Here is a 19,265-nt window from a genome sequence, read left to right as displayed (position 1 = left end):
CAAACCTTGGTTGCATCACGCGAAGAACAATCACTCCTTGGGGAGTTCATCATGCCGCTTCGATCGCCTACACCCACCAAGGCCACAGACAGAGAGCTCCTCTAACAGAGCTGGCTTAGACAGTAATCTGTATATAAGCCCTGATAGTTATTATCACTCTTTAAACTATGCACATCTATGGGGTTGAAGGCCCACGTATCTCCCCAGAATATAGAGTCTGGGAGACTGGATCGCAAAATTGAATGTGACTATATACATGTCCGTGTGAAGGCAGCTAGCTGGCGCATTTACCTCAACCTCTCGTTGACAAATTGCTTCGCGGCCTCGAGGTACTTGGGGATATATCCACGATGCACTTGGAGGCTGTCTCCACTGTCGCAAAAGATATCCCGCGTGTCGCAGTATGACTGCAGGTTGGCTGCGTAGTGTTCGCAGGACTGTGACTGCAGACGTGGGAAGATCTGATTAAGGGAAAAGGAAAAGAAAAAGAAAGAAAGAGATTAGCTTCTTTTCTGCCAAAAGCCCTATCATCTTTTATAATTAGGAAGATATATGTTGGTGATACATACCCCGTCTCTCACAGAGGTGCCCCTATTGTATGTATCATTCCCTCGGTGACGCGGGTCACCGAGCCAAACGATGGCGGATACTAAACTCAGGTTAAGTAAACGGGTGACCCGTTTAACCAGGTAATGCCGGGAGGGAGGATATGTAACTTACCGTGGTCTCCGATAGTCGTTGAGATGGGGTCGGTGATGGGACCGATCCCGAGCAGACCTCCTCCACCGCAGAGGCTGTCTCCGATCACATGGGAGCCCTGGGAGAAGCCCAGCAGCACGATCTTCGATTTAGGGCATCGCTCCACGTACGCAGTAAGCTGGGCGGTCACGGCCAAGGTCCCGTTGTGAGAGCTTTCAGCGTAGGGGAATATAACTGCGGGCCAGACGATCGGCTCGCGTGTACTGCCTGGGTGATCGGCTACGATAGCGTCCACGAGGGGAGCGAGAGTTGGTCCTTCGCCCGGCGGCTGGTTGCTGCCACGTGCGCTCATGATATGAACCGGTGCACAGTCATTCTGGGTTTTCGCCGCGGCGGGACGGGCAAGGCACAGTGCGCCGTGCAGCGCTAGGGTGGCGATTGCACTTAAGAGGAGCATAGCGTCCGTGGAACGACGCGCGCAGAGTGTAAGTCAAGAAAGATCTGAAGGATGTGTGAGTGTGAGAGAGAGTGTGTGTGTGAGAGAGAGAGAGAGAGAGAGACAGAGAGTGAGTGAGTGAGAGAGTAGAGCCTGGGTCCAGCAGGGATTATGAGCACTATAGGAGATGCAGCTGGTAGACACAGGAGAACTCCATCCTCGACGGCGCCGGGATGTCCCTTATTTTATTTTATGCTGGCTCTGGATGGAGATGGTATTGCTGGCTGAGATTTTTTTGGTCGAGAGATGATATCACATGTTTTAGATGCGCCAATGTAACATCAGTTCCAGAAGAAGCGCAAGGGCGATCAACCCTTTGACTGAACTGTGACCCAAATGCTGGAGTAAATCTGCGTCCTCGACGCCGCGCAGGACCATGGGCACGAACAGGGTGCAACCTTGACGTCTCTGGAGGTGAAAGTGAAGAAGAGCCAGAGGACCGCTTCAAGCACCCACCGGCCGAGGCCTGAAGAAACCAAAGACGTTCATACATACTTTGGCTGAGAGGGGAGAGCCAGGTCCGGGTGGGGAGATCTGCAGCATTGACAGCAGACGGAGGCATCGACGCAGCAAAGCAACAAGGCGAACCCTGGTTTGTGACGCCGCCCGGAAGTAAAGCGACATTGAAACGTTGCTGCGAGGTGCCTGTGCACGTGGTTTTGACGACGAAGGCAAATGAGACGCTGTCCAAAACACCTTTACATACAGTAGCTGTACTGTACGCCGCCGAGAGAGACGCGGTCGAAATTAACTTACGGAGTTAGTCGTAGTTACCGCCATGTTTTGGTTACAGTACAACCCCAACGGAGGGGGTCACCCGCCACATGGCGCTGTCTTTGAACTTGAGGCGTGCTCAAGCCACCTTTCAGCCACCTTTCAGCCTTCTTTATCCTTTTTTTTAATTTTTAATTTAATTTTTTTTAAATTTTATGGGTAGCCCAGCGGGAGTAGACAGACAGGGGAGTAGACGGACAGGATAGTTACTGATGGCTGAATGGTTGGTCAGAAGGCCTCCAGGCAACTCGAAATCCAGCTCTCTCGCAAGTCCTTCCAAATGACCTGATGAAGGCGTGTGGCTGATCCCTAACTGGCCTAATTAGTTAGTTGATGGGTTTTCACAAGGTTGGGAATTGGCAAAAGCGTGGGATTCTGGTGCAGAAGTGTTCGATCGCTCCATCCGCCTGATGTACCACCCCGCCGCGGGTCATCGGCGCATTCTAAACAGTGAGATGTCTAGCTCCTTGTCCATTCATGCAGTGCTGTGCAAAAGCAAAGATGACCAGCGGACAAAAAAAAAAAAAAAAAAAAAAAAGAAAAAAGAAAAAGAAAAAAGGACCGCGTTGTTGCATGTGCAGATTTGGGGGATGTGCTGTATCATGTGGGTTTCCACGATATTATCTGGGGAAATGTTATTACGCCTCGCAATGCCTCTTTCAGGCACGTTTTTCTCACGAGGGTGGGGGTTTTAAGTTCAGCAATAAGTGTATTGGAGCTTCGCATATGTAAATAGGACCTACCGTACCGTTTCAACGCCCCGGTTGACATCAAAAATTTTGCTTCTACGAAACTCATCCTCCGGACGGAGATTTCGATGCTGGTCGAGTGGAGAAGATGGTCTCAGCCCTCCCCTCACAACGATCCCGCTGAAGGAGCCGGAGGGTGGCCGTCGGGGTGTGCTTTCGGGCGGGTTCCCCCTCTTCATCACGGACCACACGGACCACAAGCCGAGATGGGGTCGCAGGGAAAGAGAGAACCGGCCGATACGAAGCTCTGCAGCATGCTTGGGTGATTGGATACTGGTGGATGGCGACATCGGTCTCTATCTCTCCTCCACATCTTGGTTCCTTCGTTCGGATCATCTCCTGCATCTCGTCATTTTTCCGAATTCGCTCCCCGTGAAAATTCCCCTGTGACCGATGGGAACCGCCTTGTTGATCACACAATACTCTCCCAAGGAAATCTTAAACGAGGACATCGGAAATGTCACAGCGCTGCAGGCAAAAATCCCCTTGTTATGTCCCACTCGCCGACACGAACACGCAAGTCAGATCTGCAGATGGGCCTACTGGCGATTTGGCAGGTTGAAGACGGCCAAAATGTCGGGTGGTTTAAATCCAACATTGGCGTGCACTGCCACAATAGAGACCTGACAGGATCGTTGACAGCGGGGTGTCGGAAACACTGCATATCCATGTTGATGCGTGCGGATCTGGCGGGGAAATCTGCAGATCCACTCCTTTAATTCCTCGTCAGCCCTTCCCTCCATCAACCGAGCAGTATAAGTAGTTGGAGATATTTCCGCGTCTCCAACCTTATAAGCTTCTGGAGAAAAAACTGCTTTTTAGACAACAAGAAGAAGTATGTGCCCAAAGGCAATAATGAAGAGTCTGTTCAGCTGTAATTCTGGCTCCTTATAAAACACATCTCTTCTCCTACTCAAGACCACAAAACTGAGTTGAGGCCAAAAAGCTGGCCATGAAAGCCTGCTCCTTCGAGACACAGCAGCAGAAGCATCATTTGTGTTTGTTTGTTTGTTTGTTTGTGTGTGTGTGTGTGCACCTCCCGATCTAGAATGATGGAAGGAAATTTCCTTCATTGCCCTGGAAAGAACTATCCGGAATCTCAAGACTGGAGTTTGTGTGGTTATTGGTCCAGGAGTGACCCACGACCATGACGGGTTCTCAGACTATGTTTTGTTTACTAACGTTCCTCCACGGCAACACGTCCGTCTGCCTGGTGATATTTCAAACATACCTTGAAGGAGTTCTCTTCTTTCTTGTGTTCTTTCTTGTTTCTTTGAAACTGTCGATCACACCTGGAGATTGGCCGGTGTAGTGCCTGCAACAGCGTCTTCTCGACTTCAGCGAAATGGCACAAAGAGTACTCCGTCCGGCGAGGGAAAACCGCATGCATCAAGCGGTTCGATCTGTCTTTATCAAGTGGCTGTCTGAGCTGGGTGACTGGCTGATGGATTATAGCCTGGTTGTCGATGAAGGTCAGGCATCAAGCGGCATCTCGTTCGCAGTACATACCCCATTCTCTCGACTAACCAGGACCGTTGACTAGAGATGTTTATCAATGGGTCGTTCCATGACGTTGAACTCGGCCTTCTTCCCATCGGGTCTCTCACCCCCCTTTGCGTGGTCAAAATCGCGTTTAACGAGCCAAGGGAGAAGTGGCGACAGGATACGGCAGGATTGGTTTGCGGAGCCGAAAACGAGTGCAGAATTCTTGTTGTCGTGGAAATCTGTGAAGAGCCAGATGAGAACAGGCCACCCCCGCCGGAACAGGAATTGTGGAGCTCTCTTCCCTTCATGCACAGACACAACGTCGGCCAATTGGCAGCGACCATCCAGGCGTTTTGCATACGCAAGGAATACTACCTCAGCGGCCGCTTCACGTGCAAGGTTCACCTACAATGTTTGCGTTGGCACGAGCCAGAGCTGCTGTGGGAGTGCGAGATGACTAGGGAAGAGGTCATTTCGCACACCGAAGAAGACGAAGACATGTACCCCAACTGGCGAAATATCCTTTTGCCCGAGTGGGATGTGAAAGGCGAGGAGATCCTGCTCCCGTTTGAAGAGCTGTTGGAAGCCATGTGGGATTGCATCGAAGGGTACGACAACATGGTCGCGCTGCGGATGGCTGGGGTCAGGAAAGGAGCGTTGGAACCAGCAGTGGAGGAGTGCCAGGACTGCAGGCTCTGCGAGCGCCACATCGAGCCTCTTAACCGGCTCCAGAACATGTATGAGAGAGAGGCCGCGGCGAAACAAGCGGAAGAGATGAAGCGCAAGGCTGAAAAAGCCAGAAAGGACAAAGCAAGGTTGCTCTGGAAAAGACCCAAAAGGAGCGATACCGTTACACGACAGCAGCGGGATGTGGCCGAGCCGCTGTGTCAAGATGAGAATGGACAGCACAGTGTGGAAGAAATGAGCGTCGCAGGGGTGGATGATATCGATGAGGATACGGAAGAGGACGAGACTGGAGGAGACGAAGGGAGTGAATACGAAGATGATGGTGACCAAGACACGGATATGAGTTCAGATTAGAGTTGCAGGCTGACGCTGAGGAGGTGACACCGGCTTTCTATCGCCCTGCATCCTGGCTTCGTGAGCCATAATTCGTGCACTATCACTCGTTGTTCGCATATTATCTTTGTGAGGGGAGACGAGGCTATTCAGAGGTAATTCGTGATTTGACCGCAAAGTTGATTCTCGTCTGGTGGACGCAGAAGATCTTACTGCCCTTGCCCTTGACCTTGCTGCTGCGTGTAATTAATTAATTTCGAGACGGACGGAATGCATCCTGATTCCTTTGCGAGTTCATATCGGAGGCCTTTTCGCCGTTCCCCTTTTTCTCTCGCTGTTTGACTAGCGTGCAGCTGTGGAGCGCGGCTCAAATGAGGATGGGCAATGCGTTTGCACCGTTTGCACCTTTTATTTCAAATTTGTTGATTATGTAACACACTCCAGCCAATCATGGAAACGCGGGGAACAGGGCACACTAAGCCCAATGCGGGCGAGGCACGGCTTGTTTTGTGTTTCACACTTTCGGAGGCTTTGATCCAGTGTCGATCGCTGCGCTGGTCGCTCTGGATCGGCAGGGAAACAGGCAGGGGAGAGCTGTTTTTATGGGCCATTTTTCCTGTCACGGCAGAGCTGGCGCCGTGAGAATGGACGCGATCAAGCCTCCAGAGTATCTTGATACCCGACTGACCACTGGGCGACGCTTCTCCTGTTTGGGTGCGCTGAAAGCTTAATGCACAGCCGTGTCGTGTGCACATCACAGCGCCAGGCTGCGAGTGTCTGTCAGTTCATTCGCAAATTTCTGCCAGTCAATGCATTCCTGGAGAAGAGAGGCTCTCGTATCCCATGCAAGCAGATTATGAAAACTTCTTTTTTCGATTCCGCACCGCTGGGTTGATTGGCTATAGCAATACGAGTTGCTGCCATTTCCATCTCCCAGGCGATGCCAGTTCCGTGTGATTTGCTAATTATAGCGTGTTTGCTCCGTGGCGTGGGGCCATGGGACCGGCCGACTTGATCTGCATTCAACACGAGCTCAACTTCAGCTGGAATGTGCATCTTCTGGTTCTGATGAGCTCGAGGCGAGTTTGGGTGAGCGCTGAGAAAGATATAAATAACGGTTCCCGCCCTCGATTCAAGATTGTCCTTCCATCTCACAGATCACGAGAACTACGAGAACAAATAACAAAAAGAACCAGAAGAACCTAATCTTCCAAACCAACACCGCAAACATGAAGGTAAACATACCCAGCGACACACCAGTCTCTCCGTCTTTTGTGCTCGTCAACTCTAACATGTCAAGCAGTACACTACCCTCCTTGCTGCTGTCGCTCTTGTCCCGGCTGCCCTCGCCGCTGCCGTCGACGGTGCCGCTCCTGCTCCTGTAAGCTGAAGGCGTTTCCCTGATTGTGAGTAACCTGGCGTGCTAATATCGTTTCCCAGCTTGCCGAGAGAGCCTGCGTCCCCAGCAAGTGCCGCTGCATCGGAGGCCAAGGCCAGTTCTGCGGCAACGAGGCCATCAACCACCACTGCAAGAACGGTCACGTCTATGAGTGCAACCGCCACACCGGCAAGACCTGCGACTATGGATACAGAAAGTCCTGTGGCCAGTGCGGCAAGCTCAGTTGCTAAGCGATGGATTGGATAATTCTTCAATATTGTCATTTAATATACGGTTTAATTCTCCGTCTGGAGTACACATACATGTGAAATCAAATTTACTTTTTGGTGGATTGACGTCCTCTTTTATATACGGTTCATAGCATCGTAGCCACACTCATGTTGCCCTGGAGAGCAGCCAGGTTTCCGGACGCCCATTTATTTAACAAATACGGAGTATTCAACGAGGTCTCCTGGGTGCCAGGGGTCGTTTGCATCCCGTCGTCCTTGTCTGCAGCCCAGCCCGCTGGAGAGAGTTGGCTTGCCGTGTGATGTCATCGGCTCGCGCTGCCGGCGGACCGGAAGAACAACCAACCGACGGCCGGGTACCTTCGGGGGCGGTGAGGCATGTCGACACCGCCGAAAACGTCGCGTGAATGGCCCTTTGAAACTCTGCGCTTTCGTATGCGCAAGTCCTCCTGAGAATAAAGATCTGTGGCTGTTGGGACAAAGATGACTCTATTCGCCTTCTTGCCCCTGGGCGTGGACTCTACGTTTTACGTGTTTCGGCTCGGAGTCAACGCATGATGTGCTAAGCCGAACACGCCAGTCGCCCTGGGCAGCACATCTATCCTCAATTAAAATTCTTTCTTTTTCGCGAAAGGGCCTTGTTTCTGCTCACTGTTCTGCTCAGCAATACCTTCGTGAATTGTCTGGTGGGTTTTGCCGTGAATCAAGCTCACCCCTGGTGACTGAAGAGCCTTAAGAGTGAACAGTAGCCCCTACCTTCACTTCTCTGCTAGGCCCAATATCTTCCGTGAGCCGGAAAAAAAAGAAAAGGAAAAAAAAGAAAAAACATGGTTTCACCTTTGGCATCGAGCGAAGCACGGGGCGCTGAGAGAGCTATCCGCTATAGCCGCTTTTTCCGACTCCCGATTGAGCTCCGGGAGATGATATACATCCACCTCTTCGAAAGAGGGAGGGTTCATGTGTGGTATTTTGGCAGCGAACAGTCAAAGGCATACAGGCAGGGCTGGTGGCATACAATTTGTCATCGCCCGACTTATTATGGGAATGATCGGTGCAGGACCCACCCTACAGCGGCGGATAGGAGCTGTCTCACGCCGGAACAATCGCAGACGGCGCGTTTGCGGGTTTTTGGGTGGCTCTTGTGCTGTCGAAGAGCGTGAGTAGCTTGAATGTTTCTTTCTTTCTTTTCTTTCTCTCTCATCCGAACCCTTCTTTCATCCACCAATCGTCTTCGCCTCCAGCTGATTGCTCCATAGATACTCTGAATCCATCCAGTTCCTCTACTCCAGCAACACCTTCTCCGTCGAACCGAATTACTTCCCTTCTTTCTCTGACATGGAACGCCTTTTCCCTCCCAATTGCCTTTCATCCGTCAAATCCCTCGAACTTCTCTACCCAGTAGCCACTTATCGCGACATTCCTATCCTCGACAGGTTCACATCGACAATCGCGCTTATTCCGTCGATCTTTCCCCACTTACGAACATTTCACATTGCCATCAGCTCTTGGTGGATGCTCTGCGCCCTTGAACATTGGGAACATTTCACCGCTAATCACACAGCATTGGTGAGATCGGAGTTGCTGGGCACGTTGGATGGGCTCGTGAGGCGGTTCGACGGTCGTTTGAAGGAATGTGAGGTCACCGTCGACCCGAACTACTACGAGATTGTGAAATTATTGGAGGATGAGAATGGAAGTGGGCGCCCGGTTGAAATTCCGGTCATGAATTGGACGAAAGAACTTTTGGGTAGAAAGTATTGGAGGCCAATCGAAGGGGAAAGCGATGTTCGAAACACAAGGTTGGGATACTGGATCATAATGGCATGTTGATCAATTTTTCGAGATGATGCTGCTGTCGAAGGTCCCCAGTTTAAACTGGAGCCAGCTAGCGCTTAGAGAGCTCTTCGAGCAGCGTGTGACTACATCCAGGACGATCCCTATATCAGTCCTGGATCTTTTCTCCTGATTTGACTCTTGGCGTTCGGCCCAGTGCCCGCGGAATTTCGAAAACGATGTGCTGCTGCCTCCAGTCGCCATTCACCCCACAATTAGCCCGCGCCGACATCCACCATCGGTTATGGCATGGATGTTCCTCCACAAACTCTCCACTCTCCGCTATATTGAGCTCGTCCTTTTATTCCGTAGAGCGGTATCGGTTTCGAGAACCCCCGACCGGTGATTTGACGCCGGATGGAATCACCACCATTGAGCCTTCAGACTTGAGGGGACTACCAGTCTTCGGCCTAAGCTGGTTTGTCGCGCTTTGGGATTCAAAATCATCACCGTAATCGTTTCATACCCCGTGACCATGCATCTAGCGTTATTTTGCGAACGTCGGTGGTGGTGAACTCAATTCGGGGGTTAGATGCGCACGACGTTGGGACAATGGTTGTCGTTCGGTGAAGTTTCCCCGGCATTGCAGTCCACCAAGATTAGTGAACCATGCTGCTTCGGCGTTGACGAACGTCCCGTCCGCTAGAAGTGTTCCTGGCACTTTGAATAATTTGACTTGGACCTGACTGGACAATCACGGGTCAATTTATCATTGGCCGTGTTCAGAGTACTTGACGGACACAGTGACCAAGCCAATATGATGATTGATCTAAAAAGGAGTTTTGAAACGAAGTCATATTATGTATATTTTTGAGCTGTCTTGTTTCTCATGCATTTATGTAGCCAAGGACGAGATCTGTACAGCGTATACATTTTCTTATCGACCATCCCCGTTTTCGCCCGTTCACGGTTAACTACGGGACGCGGTCCCAAAGGACTAGCGTGGCGTCATCTCGATGTTCATACAATCATCAGAAGTGGAAAGCAGGGTACCTAATGGAGAATAAGGCAGCTCCTTTCCACCCCCCGAAGATCAGCTTAGCTCATCGGGTCTCAAGGAGTGCGTGCAGTTCGAAACGCCGCATAAAGGGTTCCGCTATAAGAATTCGCTGGGTTAAACAAGGTGGCTTTAAGTACGGCTGAGCGCACAAGAAGCTCAGACAACAGAATTGAAGGAAGCATTTTGAGGATGTCATGTGCTGAAGTCTAGAATAATGGAATGACCGAATTGTACGGGTCGCCAAGGCTCTGTTCCGCGGGTGTCCCGCCCGATACCAAGCTTTTTCTCGGCCCGCGCTTCCGAACCTCTCTTGGCGATCCCGCCGCGGGAGGCCATTAGGCGCGCTCCTCGCGTCGGGCTCTCCATGTCACTTCTCTCGGTTCTTCCAAACAGCTGAACCTTTTCAAGCTGCTCGATGTAAATGAGATTAGCTACTCACACGACTACTGTCACGACGAAAGGGGCTTTTGAAGACGCCGGTTGAGCTTTTGTGTACGGAGTATTTTCTGAGGAAACTGACGGTATTGCAAAAAGCACTGGAAGACCGGCCACTTTATGTAGAGATTTGACTCCTTCACATTAGTGTGACCTAACAACGATGGTCTTCTGCCTTTTCCCCTATCAATAATATATCCCGTTTCGCACTGTTACGCTATTTAAACCTTTGTAGGGTTACCTGGCACCATATAACCTGCAGGTGATAGCGAAGTAAAATCCAATGCGTGACGAACGAATAGACAGCCATCGGATAGTCAGGAGCAGTCCCAGACTCGTCTTCAATGAAACAGTAAGCCTCCAGTGGTGGCTCATCCTGACTTGATTTGGTGACCACAGGTTTGTTGCCCTTGTATCTCTCCTTCCTGCGCTGTTTCCTCTTGTTCTTCTGGTTCGTCGCCCCTTTCTTCGGCATGGCCGGTCCAACGGGTGCAGAAGCTTCTCTGCCCTCTTGTTCACCGTGTTCTCCTTCTCGCTCACCTCTCCATCTGGATATAGAGCGGAAATTGTGCTGGAAAAAAAAAAGACCTCATTTTGGTTTTCTTTTTCAACAGTTGGCTTCTCAATTTTCTGGCACGCATCGCCTCCTAATGCCCTGAATCCCTTGGTAAAGCCATCGAACCCCTTTTTGTGGGATAGTATTTCACTGCGTTGGTGATAAAAAATGCCGGCAACAAGGCAAACACGGCAAACAAGGCAAACCGTCCAAACAGTCGGCTGGATGACTACGACTGCGCAGCGACACCGATGAGACCTCTGCAACGACGCCTTTATATCTCCAGGCCAGAGATGCCAGGGCTAACCAACTGATAACCTCGCCACTGGAGCATTAATAGGATGAGGTCGCGGCGTCGGGATTCCCGCTCCTGTCACTCCCGTCTGGCAACCCTTGTCACTGGCCCAAGCTGGGTAACCAGATGCAGCCCCCTCAAATGCCATCGCTTTACCGGCGCCTTTTACGACGAAGTTAACCATCCAGCGGAAAATGTAAATGAGGCAGACTATTTCTCTTCTTGCCGTTTCCTTAGGGCAGCTCGCTCGATCATAATGCATCTTGGGATCCGCAAGTCCCGAGGGCCGCGGCGGAATTGCCGAAAGGCCATTGGCCAAACATCACTTGAGCGGAGGCCTACTCACTCAAAGCTGAGGCGTGTTCCCACTCCTCTAAATATCTGGAGCACTGGGTCCGAACCATCTGATATAGCGATACCCGATACCAGCTTTAATAACTGTGAAGAGGAAATATACTCGACCCCTGACAAACAAAGAAGGGAGGATGTTGTTCAAATCAAAGCATCCGGAAATTCATCGTAAGGGAACGTACTTGGTTATTTCGACTCTATATTGCTTGAGTCATGTGTTGTCACGAGCTGACATACTGCTTTTCATGTGTAGCCCCGACAGATACTACTGTATGGCATTGGCTTTTCGAGTGCCCGGAAACATCTCCGCTTCATAGATTTTCGCCCGAGAAAATGGCGGGTTACACGAATGCTGTGACAAAGGAGAGGGTCAACTGGGCCCAGGTCAAAGAATGCGCAACGTATGTGAGTACGGCGCTGGTGAAGAAATATGGCTTGCGGGAGGGACAGGCGATTGCGCTCTTTACTCAGAATACAATTTGGTATCCAGTGGCCATGTATTCCACCATAAGAGTTGGCAAGTCTATTCTCTAATAGCCTTTACTCTTGAATGCACTGTGCTGATTTCGAACCGTGCAGGTTGTATGGTGGCCGGCGCCTCGCCTGCATATAACGTTGAAGAAATGACATATGCGCTGAAGACGGCTGATGCAAAGTTCTTGATGACCAGCCCTGGGTCTATTGAAGTTGCTGCTGCTGCGGCCCAGAAAGTTGGTATCCCGCGGAAACATATTTTCTTGCTCGAAGGAGAAGTCCAAGGCTACATCACCTTCAAGCAACTTCAAGATATTGGAAGAAGCTACGGCGAAAATGGCCAGGCACCACCTTTTCAACTTCCGGTTGGAAGAACGAACAAGGAATTATGTGGCTTTCTCAACTTTAGTAGCGGGACTACTGGGCTACCAAAAGCTGTAAGTTTACACCCTATGTGGATGACCATCTTTGGGTTCAAATAAATGAATTGAATGCTAAAGAAGCCGAAGGTCATGCTTTCGCACCACAATGTGATTGCACAATGCATGCAACTCAAAGCAATCACTCCACCTGTAGGTCGCAAAACAGTCATGGGTGCCCTACCCCTTTTCCACAGTAGGTTTCATCCTCTGTGTACCATAATTGAAACAATAGTCTGACTGACAAATGACGTAGTCACTGGCCTTGTCAAATTTATGAACTGCCCTATGTTCTTCAATGACGAGCTCATCATGCTGCCGCAGTTCAACATGGAGCTCATGCTCCAAACCATTGTTGAATACCAGATCAGTGAACTTGTCCTCGTTCCACCACTTGTGATTCGCCTTGTTAACGACCCTATCGCATCCAAATACGATCTTTCATGCGTTAAACGGATTTCCTGCGGTGCAGCACCACTCAGTGAACAGATTACCCAACTCCTCCAGCAAAAATTCCCGCAGTCCGGATTCAAACAAGGCTATGGCATGACCGAGTCATGCTCATGTATCACAAGCCATTCGCCAAAATACTACGATTACAAGTACGCGAACACAGTCGGGGACATCGTACCTTCCACCACAGTCAAGATCATAGACGACAACGGCAAAGAACTTGGATACAACCAGCCCGGTGAAATCATTGCCAAGGGGCCTCAAATCGCTATGGGATATCTCGGTAACCCCACCGCTACTGCTGAAGCGTTTGATACAGACGGTTTCCTTCACACAGGTGACATTGGTTACATGACTGAAGAAGGTCTTATTCGTATCGTTGACCGTATTAAGGAAATGATTAAGGTCAAAGGTATCGCCGTTGCACCCGCTGAACTGGAGGATCTACTCCTGGGTCATCCGGACGTGGCGGATTGCGCAGTATTGGGGGTTAAGGACGACTATGCAAGCGAAAAGCCAAAAGCGTATGTTGTCCTGAGAGATGGGCTCAGTGTTTCGGAGGAAATGGGCAAGAAATTGATGAAGTATGTAAGCGAGAGGAAAGTGAGGTTCAAATGGGTGGAGGAGATCGAGTTTACGGATGCAGTCCCAAAAAGTCCAAGCGGAAAGATTTTGAGGAGAGTGTTGAGAGAGAAGGAGAGGAGCGGAAAGGATAGAGGATTTACGGTAAAGAGAGATGGCTGGGATGGGCAACGGGCAAAATTATGATTTCCTTTCCCATGTTCATTAATAGAAATACATTGATTTTATTTGCAAACTTAAAACTCGACAATGTACACTTCCAGTATCTCATCTATTTGAAACCATACACCCAACACTCAGAGTGAAGAAATCAGTAAATTTTGTCACAAATATGCTCTTTTCCCCTCGGTGTCTTTTCTCTTCTCCTTACAAAGATGCTCCTCACCCAATATGCTATTGTAACCGCATAGTACTTCGCCAGACTCAACCATTTCTTGGGGCTAGTTTTCCCAGAGGATTTCCTGACTCGGAACAGATAGTACAAAACCACCGTTGCGAACACATTAAACCCGATATATCCCCATCCGATGCCAAAGTTCCGCCACCGCTGATTCCAGAATATCTCAGACTCAGCAAGGAACTGATCACCAGAAGATAATGGACAGTATTCACATCCCTGTGTGGCGAAAGGATTGTTAAGCCTGCCCGGTGCACCGAGAGCAAAAAATCTTTCAAGATATTGGCCGCAGGTAGCCCCATCAGGTGGATCAAAAACGGCGAGTTCATTTTCCGCGCAACGGACAACGCGTTCATGGAGAACTGTTGCAGCTAGGCCGCCAACGGTGTAGGTGAGCGGAGAAACACGCCACATGAAAACCCAAAACCCGGGAAGTGCCCTGGGACTTTGAAGCACACCGTTGAATGTGAGCATCAAACTGAAAAGCGTTGTGGCGATGTTTCCGGCCGTTTCGGCATCGGGTAGCCCCGCAATGACCATCTGAGCAAATGTAGAGCCGAAAATGAAGAATTGGACAGAAAAGATAACAAACAACCCCTGGCGTTCTGATGATTGATGGACACCAAACACGGGGTAATAAAGAGCGGCCCAGACGATGACACCGAGGAATATTTGGTAAGGAATTTCAACCATGACGTTCGCTAGGAGGAACGCTTGCCAACTATATGCACGCGATGGGCGCTCACGAACTTCGAAGAGGCTGCGCTGGGTTACGAACCGTGGCATGATCTACAAAAAGCGTTAGATGTACGAAAATACGCATGATGCGATGAAAACTCACTTGCTGGACAAGCGTGCTAAAGATTGTGGTAAGCATAAAAATGGCAAATAGGGTATTTTGGAGACCAGCTATTGACGCGTTTTGCATATAGAAAGAGAATCCGCTATTAGAGCATGTTAGCAGCTGGCAAGTTAAACATTGGAAAGCAAAATCACTCACATAAACACTGCCGCCATGATACCCAGGAGCAGTTTCCCCCAAATATATGTTGGTGTTCTCCAGTACTGCTGGAAAACACGGATAGTGACATAGTATACCTGGGACGTGAAAGGCATTGCGAACTCGCGCGGTGTCTCTGTTGGCTCTTGAAGAGATTCATCTTTCTCTTTCTCAGCATTTATACGGTCTATCTCCTCTTGAACTCTTCGGGCCTCTTCGCTTTCATTCCATATAGTCGGCCAGTCCTGCTCTGATTTACCGCTTGGACCTGCCCCAACGACGTCTAACATATATTCTGCTGGGTTGTCGTTTGACCCGCAAGGCTCAGCACCGTTCCTCTCAAAGTAATCAAGAAGAGTCCGAGAATTTTCTCCGATGTCACCAAAATATACTGTCTTTCCACCTTTTGCGAGGAATAGAAGTCGATCGAATTGCTGGAAAAGGATTGCTGAAGGTTGATGGATGGTCGACAGCACCGCCTGCCCATTATCTGCCAGCTTTCGTAGGAATGTGATAATAGACCACGAGCTTTGCGAGTCCAAACCTGAGGTGGGTTCGTCCAAAAATAAGAGAAGAGCCGGCTTAGCGGCCAGTTCGACACCAATAGTAAGAAGCTTACGCTGCTCCACATTGAGGCCTTCACCCGGATTTCCAACGACGGCTTCACTAAAGTCTCGCATATTTAGCATATCAATAACATCCTCCACGTATGCATATTTCTCTGTCTTTGAAACCGATTTTGGTTGGCGCAACATTGCGGAAAACCGAAGCGCTTCGCGGACGGTGGTTGTCTCTAAATGCAAATCCTGCTGTTGAACATACCCTGTTTTTCGCTGGAAAGACATATCCAAAGATTTGCCATTCACAAGCATATCTCCAGTGATGACACCCATGGTGGTTCTTTGCGCGAGCGCGTCCAATAAAGTGGTTTTCCCTGCACCCGACACACCCATGAGTGCGGTCAGAGTCCCAGGTCTTACCCAACCAGAGACATTGTCCAGCAACCGTCGCGGTTCGCCTTTAATGCTTATGTCGTATACAACATTTCTCCAAGTGAAAACGTCCTTCTGGGGAGGAATGGCATGAACAGTTTCTTCGATAGGGCTCTCTTCTGGGCGTATATTCATATCCTGCTGAAGCCCGCTGGCATCCTTTTCTTCATCATAGTGATTGGTAAGATGCTTGGGCACATACCCCCGTTGGAAGACGAGATATTCAGCAGCTGATAAAGTTGACAGGTTAAACTCAGTGGCAAATAAATATAAGGCATAAAAGAAGAACATGAACCCAAAGAGGATCCCCAGATTTCTCCAGATGTGCGCGTAGCTGTAGCCGTAGGCTGACTCGACCCAGCTATCTCCGGAAACAGTTCGTTCGCCAGGGATAGCACCAGCAACGGCACATTCAAAGTTATTCCCGGTTCCATATGGTGGTACTGGGACGGCACACTGGTATCGCTGACCATGCACTTCATTGACAAGGATGGACTCAAAACCATAAGCAACTGGATTAATCCAGCTGATCCACTTAAACCAAGGATGCCTGCAACAACGTCAGAACCCCATACCCTCACAGATATTCGGCTAGTAACAGGACTCGAAAACCTGGTACTCAGGATTCACTCACATATAAGATCTTTGGATCGTAAACCCTGTGTATATTACAATGGCGAGAATCATGACTCCGGCAAACGCCAGCGCTTGAGACACAGTCTTTGTCGCAGCGGCAAGTGTGCGAAAAATGGCTGACATGGTCAGCATGGTCATAAATGTGAAAAGAAAAAAGATGAAGAATTGCGACGGCTCCCTTCTTAATCCGCCCAGGAAGTAGAGGATAATGTTGAATACTGTAGCTATTATGAATTTGATAGGAATGTCGGCGACTAGACCTGCCAGAGCCTCCGCGTAGGCATGATAAAAAGCAAAACCAACATGTTTCGCAACAATTGGCCGTTGAACATCTGTTCCCATGTCAGTAGACTTATAAAGAGGAATATGGGTACGTCTTACACAGCCTATAGGGCATTAGCTTCTGTTGTCTCTGGCTCAGGATCAGTATCAGGATTGTACTAACCCGTTGATTTCGGTAATGGACATCAAGCCATTTAGAAGAATAGCAAAAAACAATATTGAACCTTTCGCGAAAAAGCTATTCGTAGTATTCGGAGTCCCGAAGAAAATTGACCCGATAATCAGCGACATAACAACCTGGCTGATAATGACGGCGATTGTCGAGGCTTTATCACCCCATATGCGCTGGTAAGCGCGTTTCATGCATAGCTTTAGTTGCATAAAAATGCTGATGGTATAAGGAGACCTCTTCGGGACATATTTCGCCTGCGCTTGACGATGAGCTTCGCGTTGTTCAGCTAAAATTTCGCCCAAATCCGGATGGTCTATATCGCTCTCTTCTATTTCTGCCTGCAATTGCTTGAAAGTCTCGGATTGAAGCCAGTAGTGTTCGAATTCCTGCGCTGTTCGAGGGACTTTGGTTTCAAAACCTTTCCTAGGTCTTCGCTCTTGAGGATTGGTAACAGATGTCAGGAAGTCGCCTGTCGTCTGTCTTTGCGGGCAGAACCATCCCATATCTTCGAAATACTTCTTCGCCGTCTTTGCAGGACCGAAATAAATCTGTCGGCCTTCGTATAGTACAATCGCTTTATCAAAAAGATCATATATGGCCTGACTGGCTTGGTAAATGGCAAGAAGCTGGGTCATTCCTCCAACATGGGAACCTATTTTCAAGGCGCGAGTGAATTCGAGCGCTGTTGCTGCATCAAGGCCTCTGGTCGAGTTATCCCAGCACACAACCTGTGACCCAGCAAGTGATATCTCCGCAATGCTAACTCGTTTTCGTTCTCCTCCACTTACACCACGGACGTAATCATCCCCGACTTTGGTATTCCTTGTATGGCTCAGCCCATAAATGGTCATCACCACTTTGGTGATATGTTGCGAGAATACTTTCCTAGGAACGCCCATGACTCTGAGTGATGGGGTTCGTGCCGCTGCGGCAAACTCCAGTGTCTGGCCCACAGTTAAATGAGGGAAGTGTTTCTCATCTTCAGCACTATAAGTTGCCTCGCCGCGAAACTCCTTGTTAAAAATATCTTGGGGTACTCCATTGTAATGAACGACGGAACCTTCCCCCTTCTTAAGCCCTTGTAGCTCCCCACTAATGGTCTTCAGGAATGTGGAGCATCCACTGCCTGGTCGTCCCAGCACGATCAGCATTTCTCCTGCTTTCAGAACACCATTGAATTTCCGTAATATCAACTTCTCCGATTTCGTGCCAAAGTATTCTCGCAATCGAAACGGCGCCATTATCGGGGAAAGAACCGTATTCTGGTAGTGCATAGCAGCCCCGGAACCCGAAACATTCAGATCCTTCCATGTCACCCCTGTTCGCGGACGCTTTATCCCATCATCTTCCATCAATTTCATGAACATCCGCGCCCATTTGTAGAAGTCGAACTCGGGCTTCGTCGGATCTAAGACTGGATCTCCGATCTCAATTCCCGCTAAGGTGTCACGCCGTTCCACCTGCCCACCGTAGCCGCCTTGATGGCTGACTGACCGTGAAAGTGCGGAGGCAAGCTGGGCATTGTCGGGCCCAGAATCAGACGAAGAGAATGTCCTTATAGCTTCGTAGGTTGGACGGTCACCTCCCGTAACGTCCTCTGGATGATCGGTACGTGTCTGTGAGGGAGATCCACGACGGTCATCATGTTCGGCTGAATGAGCGGAAGCCTTGGAAGCGACAGAATTGTTGCTCATGGCAGAGAAGTATGAAGGCAGAATTGGCAATACACAGGCCTTTGGGCGACCGCTCCCGCATTTAAGTTAAATATTTATGTAGAAAGTTTGACGAAGGTAGCCGTGCCCGAGTCTCGAAAGAATTGGGTTTGAGTACATGGCCATATCCGCGCCATTCGGAGAGTTTAAACTCCCCTTGAAAGTCATCATTGTCGTACGACCGGTAGTCCGTCCTTTGCGCTCCACATCTTTTTGGGGATCTTTGCAATAGCAGATGATGTTTAGTGATACAAAGGAAGATTAACATACTTAATCTTTGATCCTCTGTCATGCATAAGGTGCGTCCAAGGTCTCTCTGCATAAAACGCAGCTCGGATGTGGATGTTGTGTTGGAAAACTCCCCGGGCGCGTAAGGTTCCACCATTCCGATGGTCACAGAGTCAATCCAGGTTTTGCAGAATCCACAGCCAACTTGGCTCACAACTAGCCTATCAGGATCGAAAACGCACCAATACTGCACAAGATGTAGCTGCTACTGGCCATGCAGTGCCTCCACCTCAATCATTTTGCGATCAAAATTATCGCTCATTCCGAGGCGTAAGGAAAAGAATTATCAAGGCCTAATTGAAATCCAAAACAGTACGGAATCATTTCCATATCGCTATTAGTTGTTGTTGATCTGGCAAAGAGGATTGTCCGATGACCGATGACCAATGACCTATGCTGCGTCCAAATCCTCAATCTGCACTCTGTCCCATTCTTGTTGACACCTTCAATTTTGATCAGGGAGGTACTCAGCCCCCAGCAAAATGGCCCATGGATAGTTGCGGGAAAAATGTTAGAAGGGCAAAGCCATGTTCTCCTGA

General features: G+C 49.5%; 8 protein-coding genes across 8 annotated transcripts; 4 read left to right on the top strand and 4 right to left on the bottom strand.

Annotated features, from left to right (window-relative positions):
• Window positions 1-287: 287 nt before the first annotated feature.
• CIMG_00526 (uncharacterized protein) lies at window positions 288-1,156 on the bottom strand (the record flags this gene model as incomplete). The annotated part of the gene is made up of 3 exons (XM_001246754.2): window positions 288-461; window positions 570-649; window positions 721-1,156. The coding sequence occupies 3 exons, from the start codon at window positions 1,154-1,156 to the stop codon at window positions 288-290; spliced, it is 690 nt and encodes a 229-aa protein (XP_001246755.2).
• Window positions 1,157-2,444: 1,288 nt separating this feature from the next.
• On the bottom strand, window positions 2,445-3,626 carry CIMG_10566 (uncharacterized protein; the record flags this gene model as incomplete). The annotated part of the gene is made up of 2 exons (XM_001246755.2): window positions 2,713-3,626; window positions 2,445-2,454 (listed from the first exon to the last, which is right to left on the bottom strand). Exons 1-2 carry the CDS (start codon window positions 3,006-3,008, stop codon window positions 2,445-2,447), a joined length of 306 nt encoding a protein of 101 aa, XP_001246756.2. The 5' UTR covers window positions 3,009-3,626.
• Window positions 3,627-4,063: 437 nt separating this feature from the next.
• Window positions 4,064-5,244, top strand: CIMG_00529 (uncharacterized protein; the record flags this gene model as incomplete). Its single annotated transcript, XM_001246757.1, has 2 exons — window positions 4,064-4,190; window positions 4,262-5,244. The coding sequence occupies 2 exons, from the start codon at window positions 4,064-4,066 to the stop codon at window positions 5,242-5,244; spliced, it is 1,110 nt and encodes a 369-aa protein (XP_001246758.1).
• A 553-nt stretch (window positions 5,245-5,797) lies between these two features.
• Window positions 5,798-6,946, top strand: CIMG_10567 (uncharacterized protein). Its single transcript, XM_012358818.1, has 3 exons — window positions 5,798-6,458; window positions 6,527-6,604; window positions 6,664-6,946. The coding sequence occupies exons 1-3, from the start codon at window positions 6,453-6,455 to the stop codon at window positions 6,850-6,852; spliced, it is 273 nt and encodes a 90-aa protein (XP_012214241.1). The 5' UTR covers window positions 5,798-6,452; the 3' UTR covers window positions 6,853-6,946.
• Window positions 6,947-7,676: 730 nt separating this feature from the next.
• On the top strand, window positions 7,677-9,500 carry CIMG_00530 (uncharacterized protein; the record flags this gene model as incomplete). Its single annotated transcript, XM_001246758.2, has 2 exons — window positions 7,677-8,005; window positions 8,106-9,500. The coding sequence occupies 2 exons, from the start codon at window positions 7,677-7,679 to the stop codon at window positions 8,677-8,679; spliced, it is 903 nt and encodes a 300-aa protein (XP_001246759.2). The 3' UTR covers window positions 8,680-9,500.
• Window positions 9,501-10,334: 834 nt separating this feature from the next.
• CIMG_00531 (uncharacterized protein) lies at window positions 10,335-10,710 on the bottom strand (the record flags this gene model as incomplete). Its single annotated transcript, XM_001246759.2, has 2 exons — window positions 10,335-10,665; window positions 10,706-10,710. 2 exons carry the CDS (start codon window positions 10,708-10,710, stop codon window positions 10,335-10,337), a joined length of 336 nt encoding a protein of 111 aa, XP_001246760.2.
• Window positions 10,711-11,652: 942 nt separating this feature from the next.
• On the top strand, window positions 11,653-14,401 carry CIMG_00532 (4-coumarate-CoA ligase 1; the record flags this gene model as incomplete). The annotated part of the gene is made up of 4 exons (XM_001246760.2): window positions 11,653-11,720; window positions 11,810-12,230; window positions 12,303-12,408; window positions 12,469-14,401. 4 exons carry the CDS (start codon window positions 11,653-11,655, stop codon window positions 13,431-13,433), a joined length of 1,560 nt encoding a protein of 519 aa, XP_001246761.2. The 3' UTR covers window positions 13,434-14,401.
• On the bottom strand, window positions 12,619-18,464 carry CIMG_00533 (ABC transporter). The gene is made up of 5 exons (XM_001246761.2): window positions 16,718-18,464; window positions 16,271-16,648; window positions 14,645-16,186; window positions 14,486-14,588; window positions 12,619-14,433 (listed from the first exon to the last, which is right to left on the bottom strand). Exons 1-5 carry the CDS (start codon window positions 18,418-18,420, stop codon window positions 13,558-13,560), a joined length of 4,602 nt encoding a protein of 1,533 aa, XP_001246762.2. The 5' UTR covers window positions 18,421-18,464; the 3' UTR covers window positions 12,619-13,557.
• Window positions 18,465-19,265: the final 801 nt, after the last annotated feature.

This window comes from Coccidioides immitis, assembly GCF_000149335.2.
Source record: "Coccidioides immitis RS genomic scaffold supercont3.1, whole genome shotgun sequence".
In the NCBI taxonomy this organism is placed as follows: Eukaryota; Fungi; Ascomycota; class Eurotiomycetes; order Onygenales; family Onygenaceae; genus Coccidioides; species Coccidioides immitis.
Note: the sequence above shows the minus strand (reverse complement) of the source record. Positions and strands in the feature narration are given on the sequence as shown.

Bases quoted from the DNA above. Each gene is read 5' to 3' on its own strand.
- CIMG_10567 (XM_012358818.1), top strand. The intron at 6,605-6,663 runs GTAAGCTGAAGG...ATCGTTTCCCAG, and splicing joins ACGGTGCCGCTCCTGCTCCT to CTTGCCGAGAGAGCCTGCGT.
- CIMG_00533 (XM_001246761.2), bottom strand. From the start codon at position 18,420: ATGAGCAACAATTCTGTCGCTTCCAAGGCTTCCGCTCATTCAGCCGAA. The intron at 16,187-16,270 runs GTGAGTGAATCC...ACGTTGTTGCAG, and splicing joins ACGATCCAAAGATCTTATAT to GCATCCTTGGTTTAAGTGGA. The intron at 14,589-14,644 runs GTGAGTGATTTT...ATGCTCTAATAG, and splicing joins ATCATGGCGGCAGTGTTTAT to CGGATTCTCTTTCTATATGC.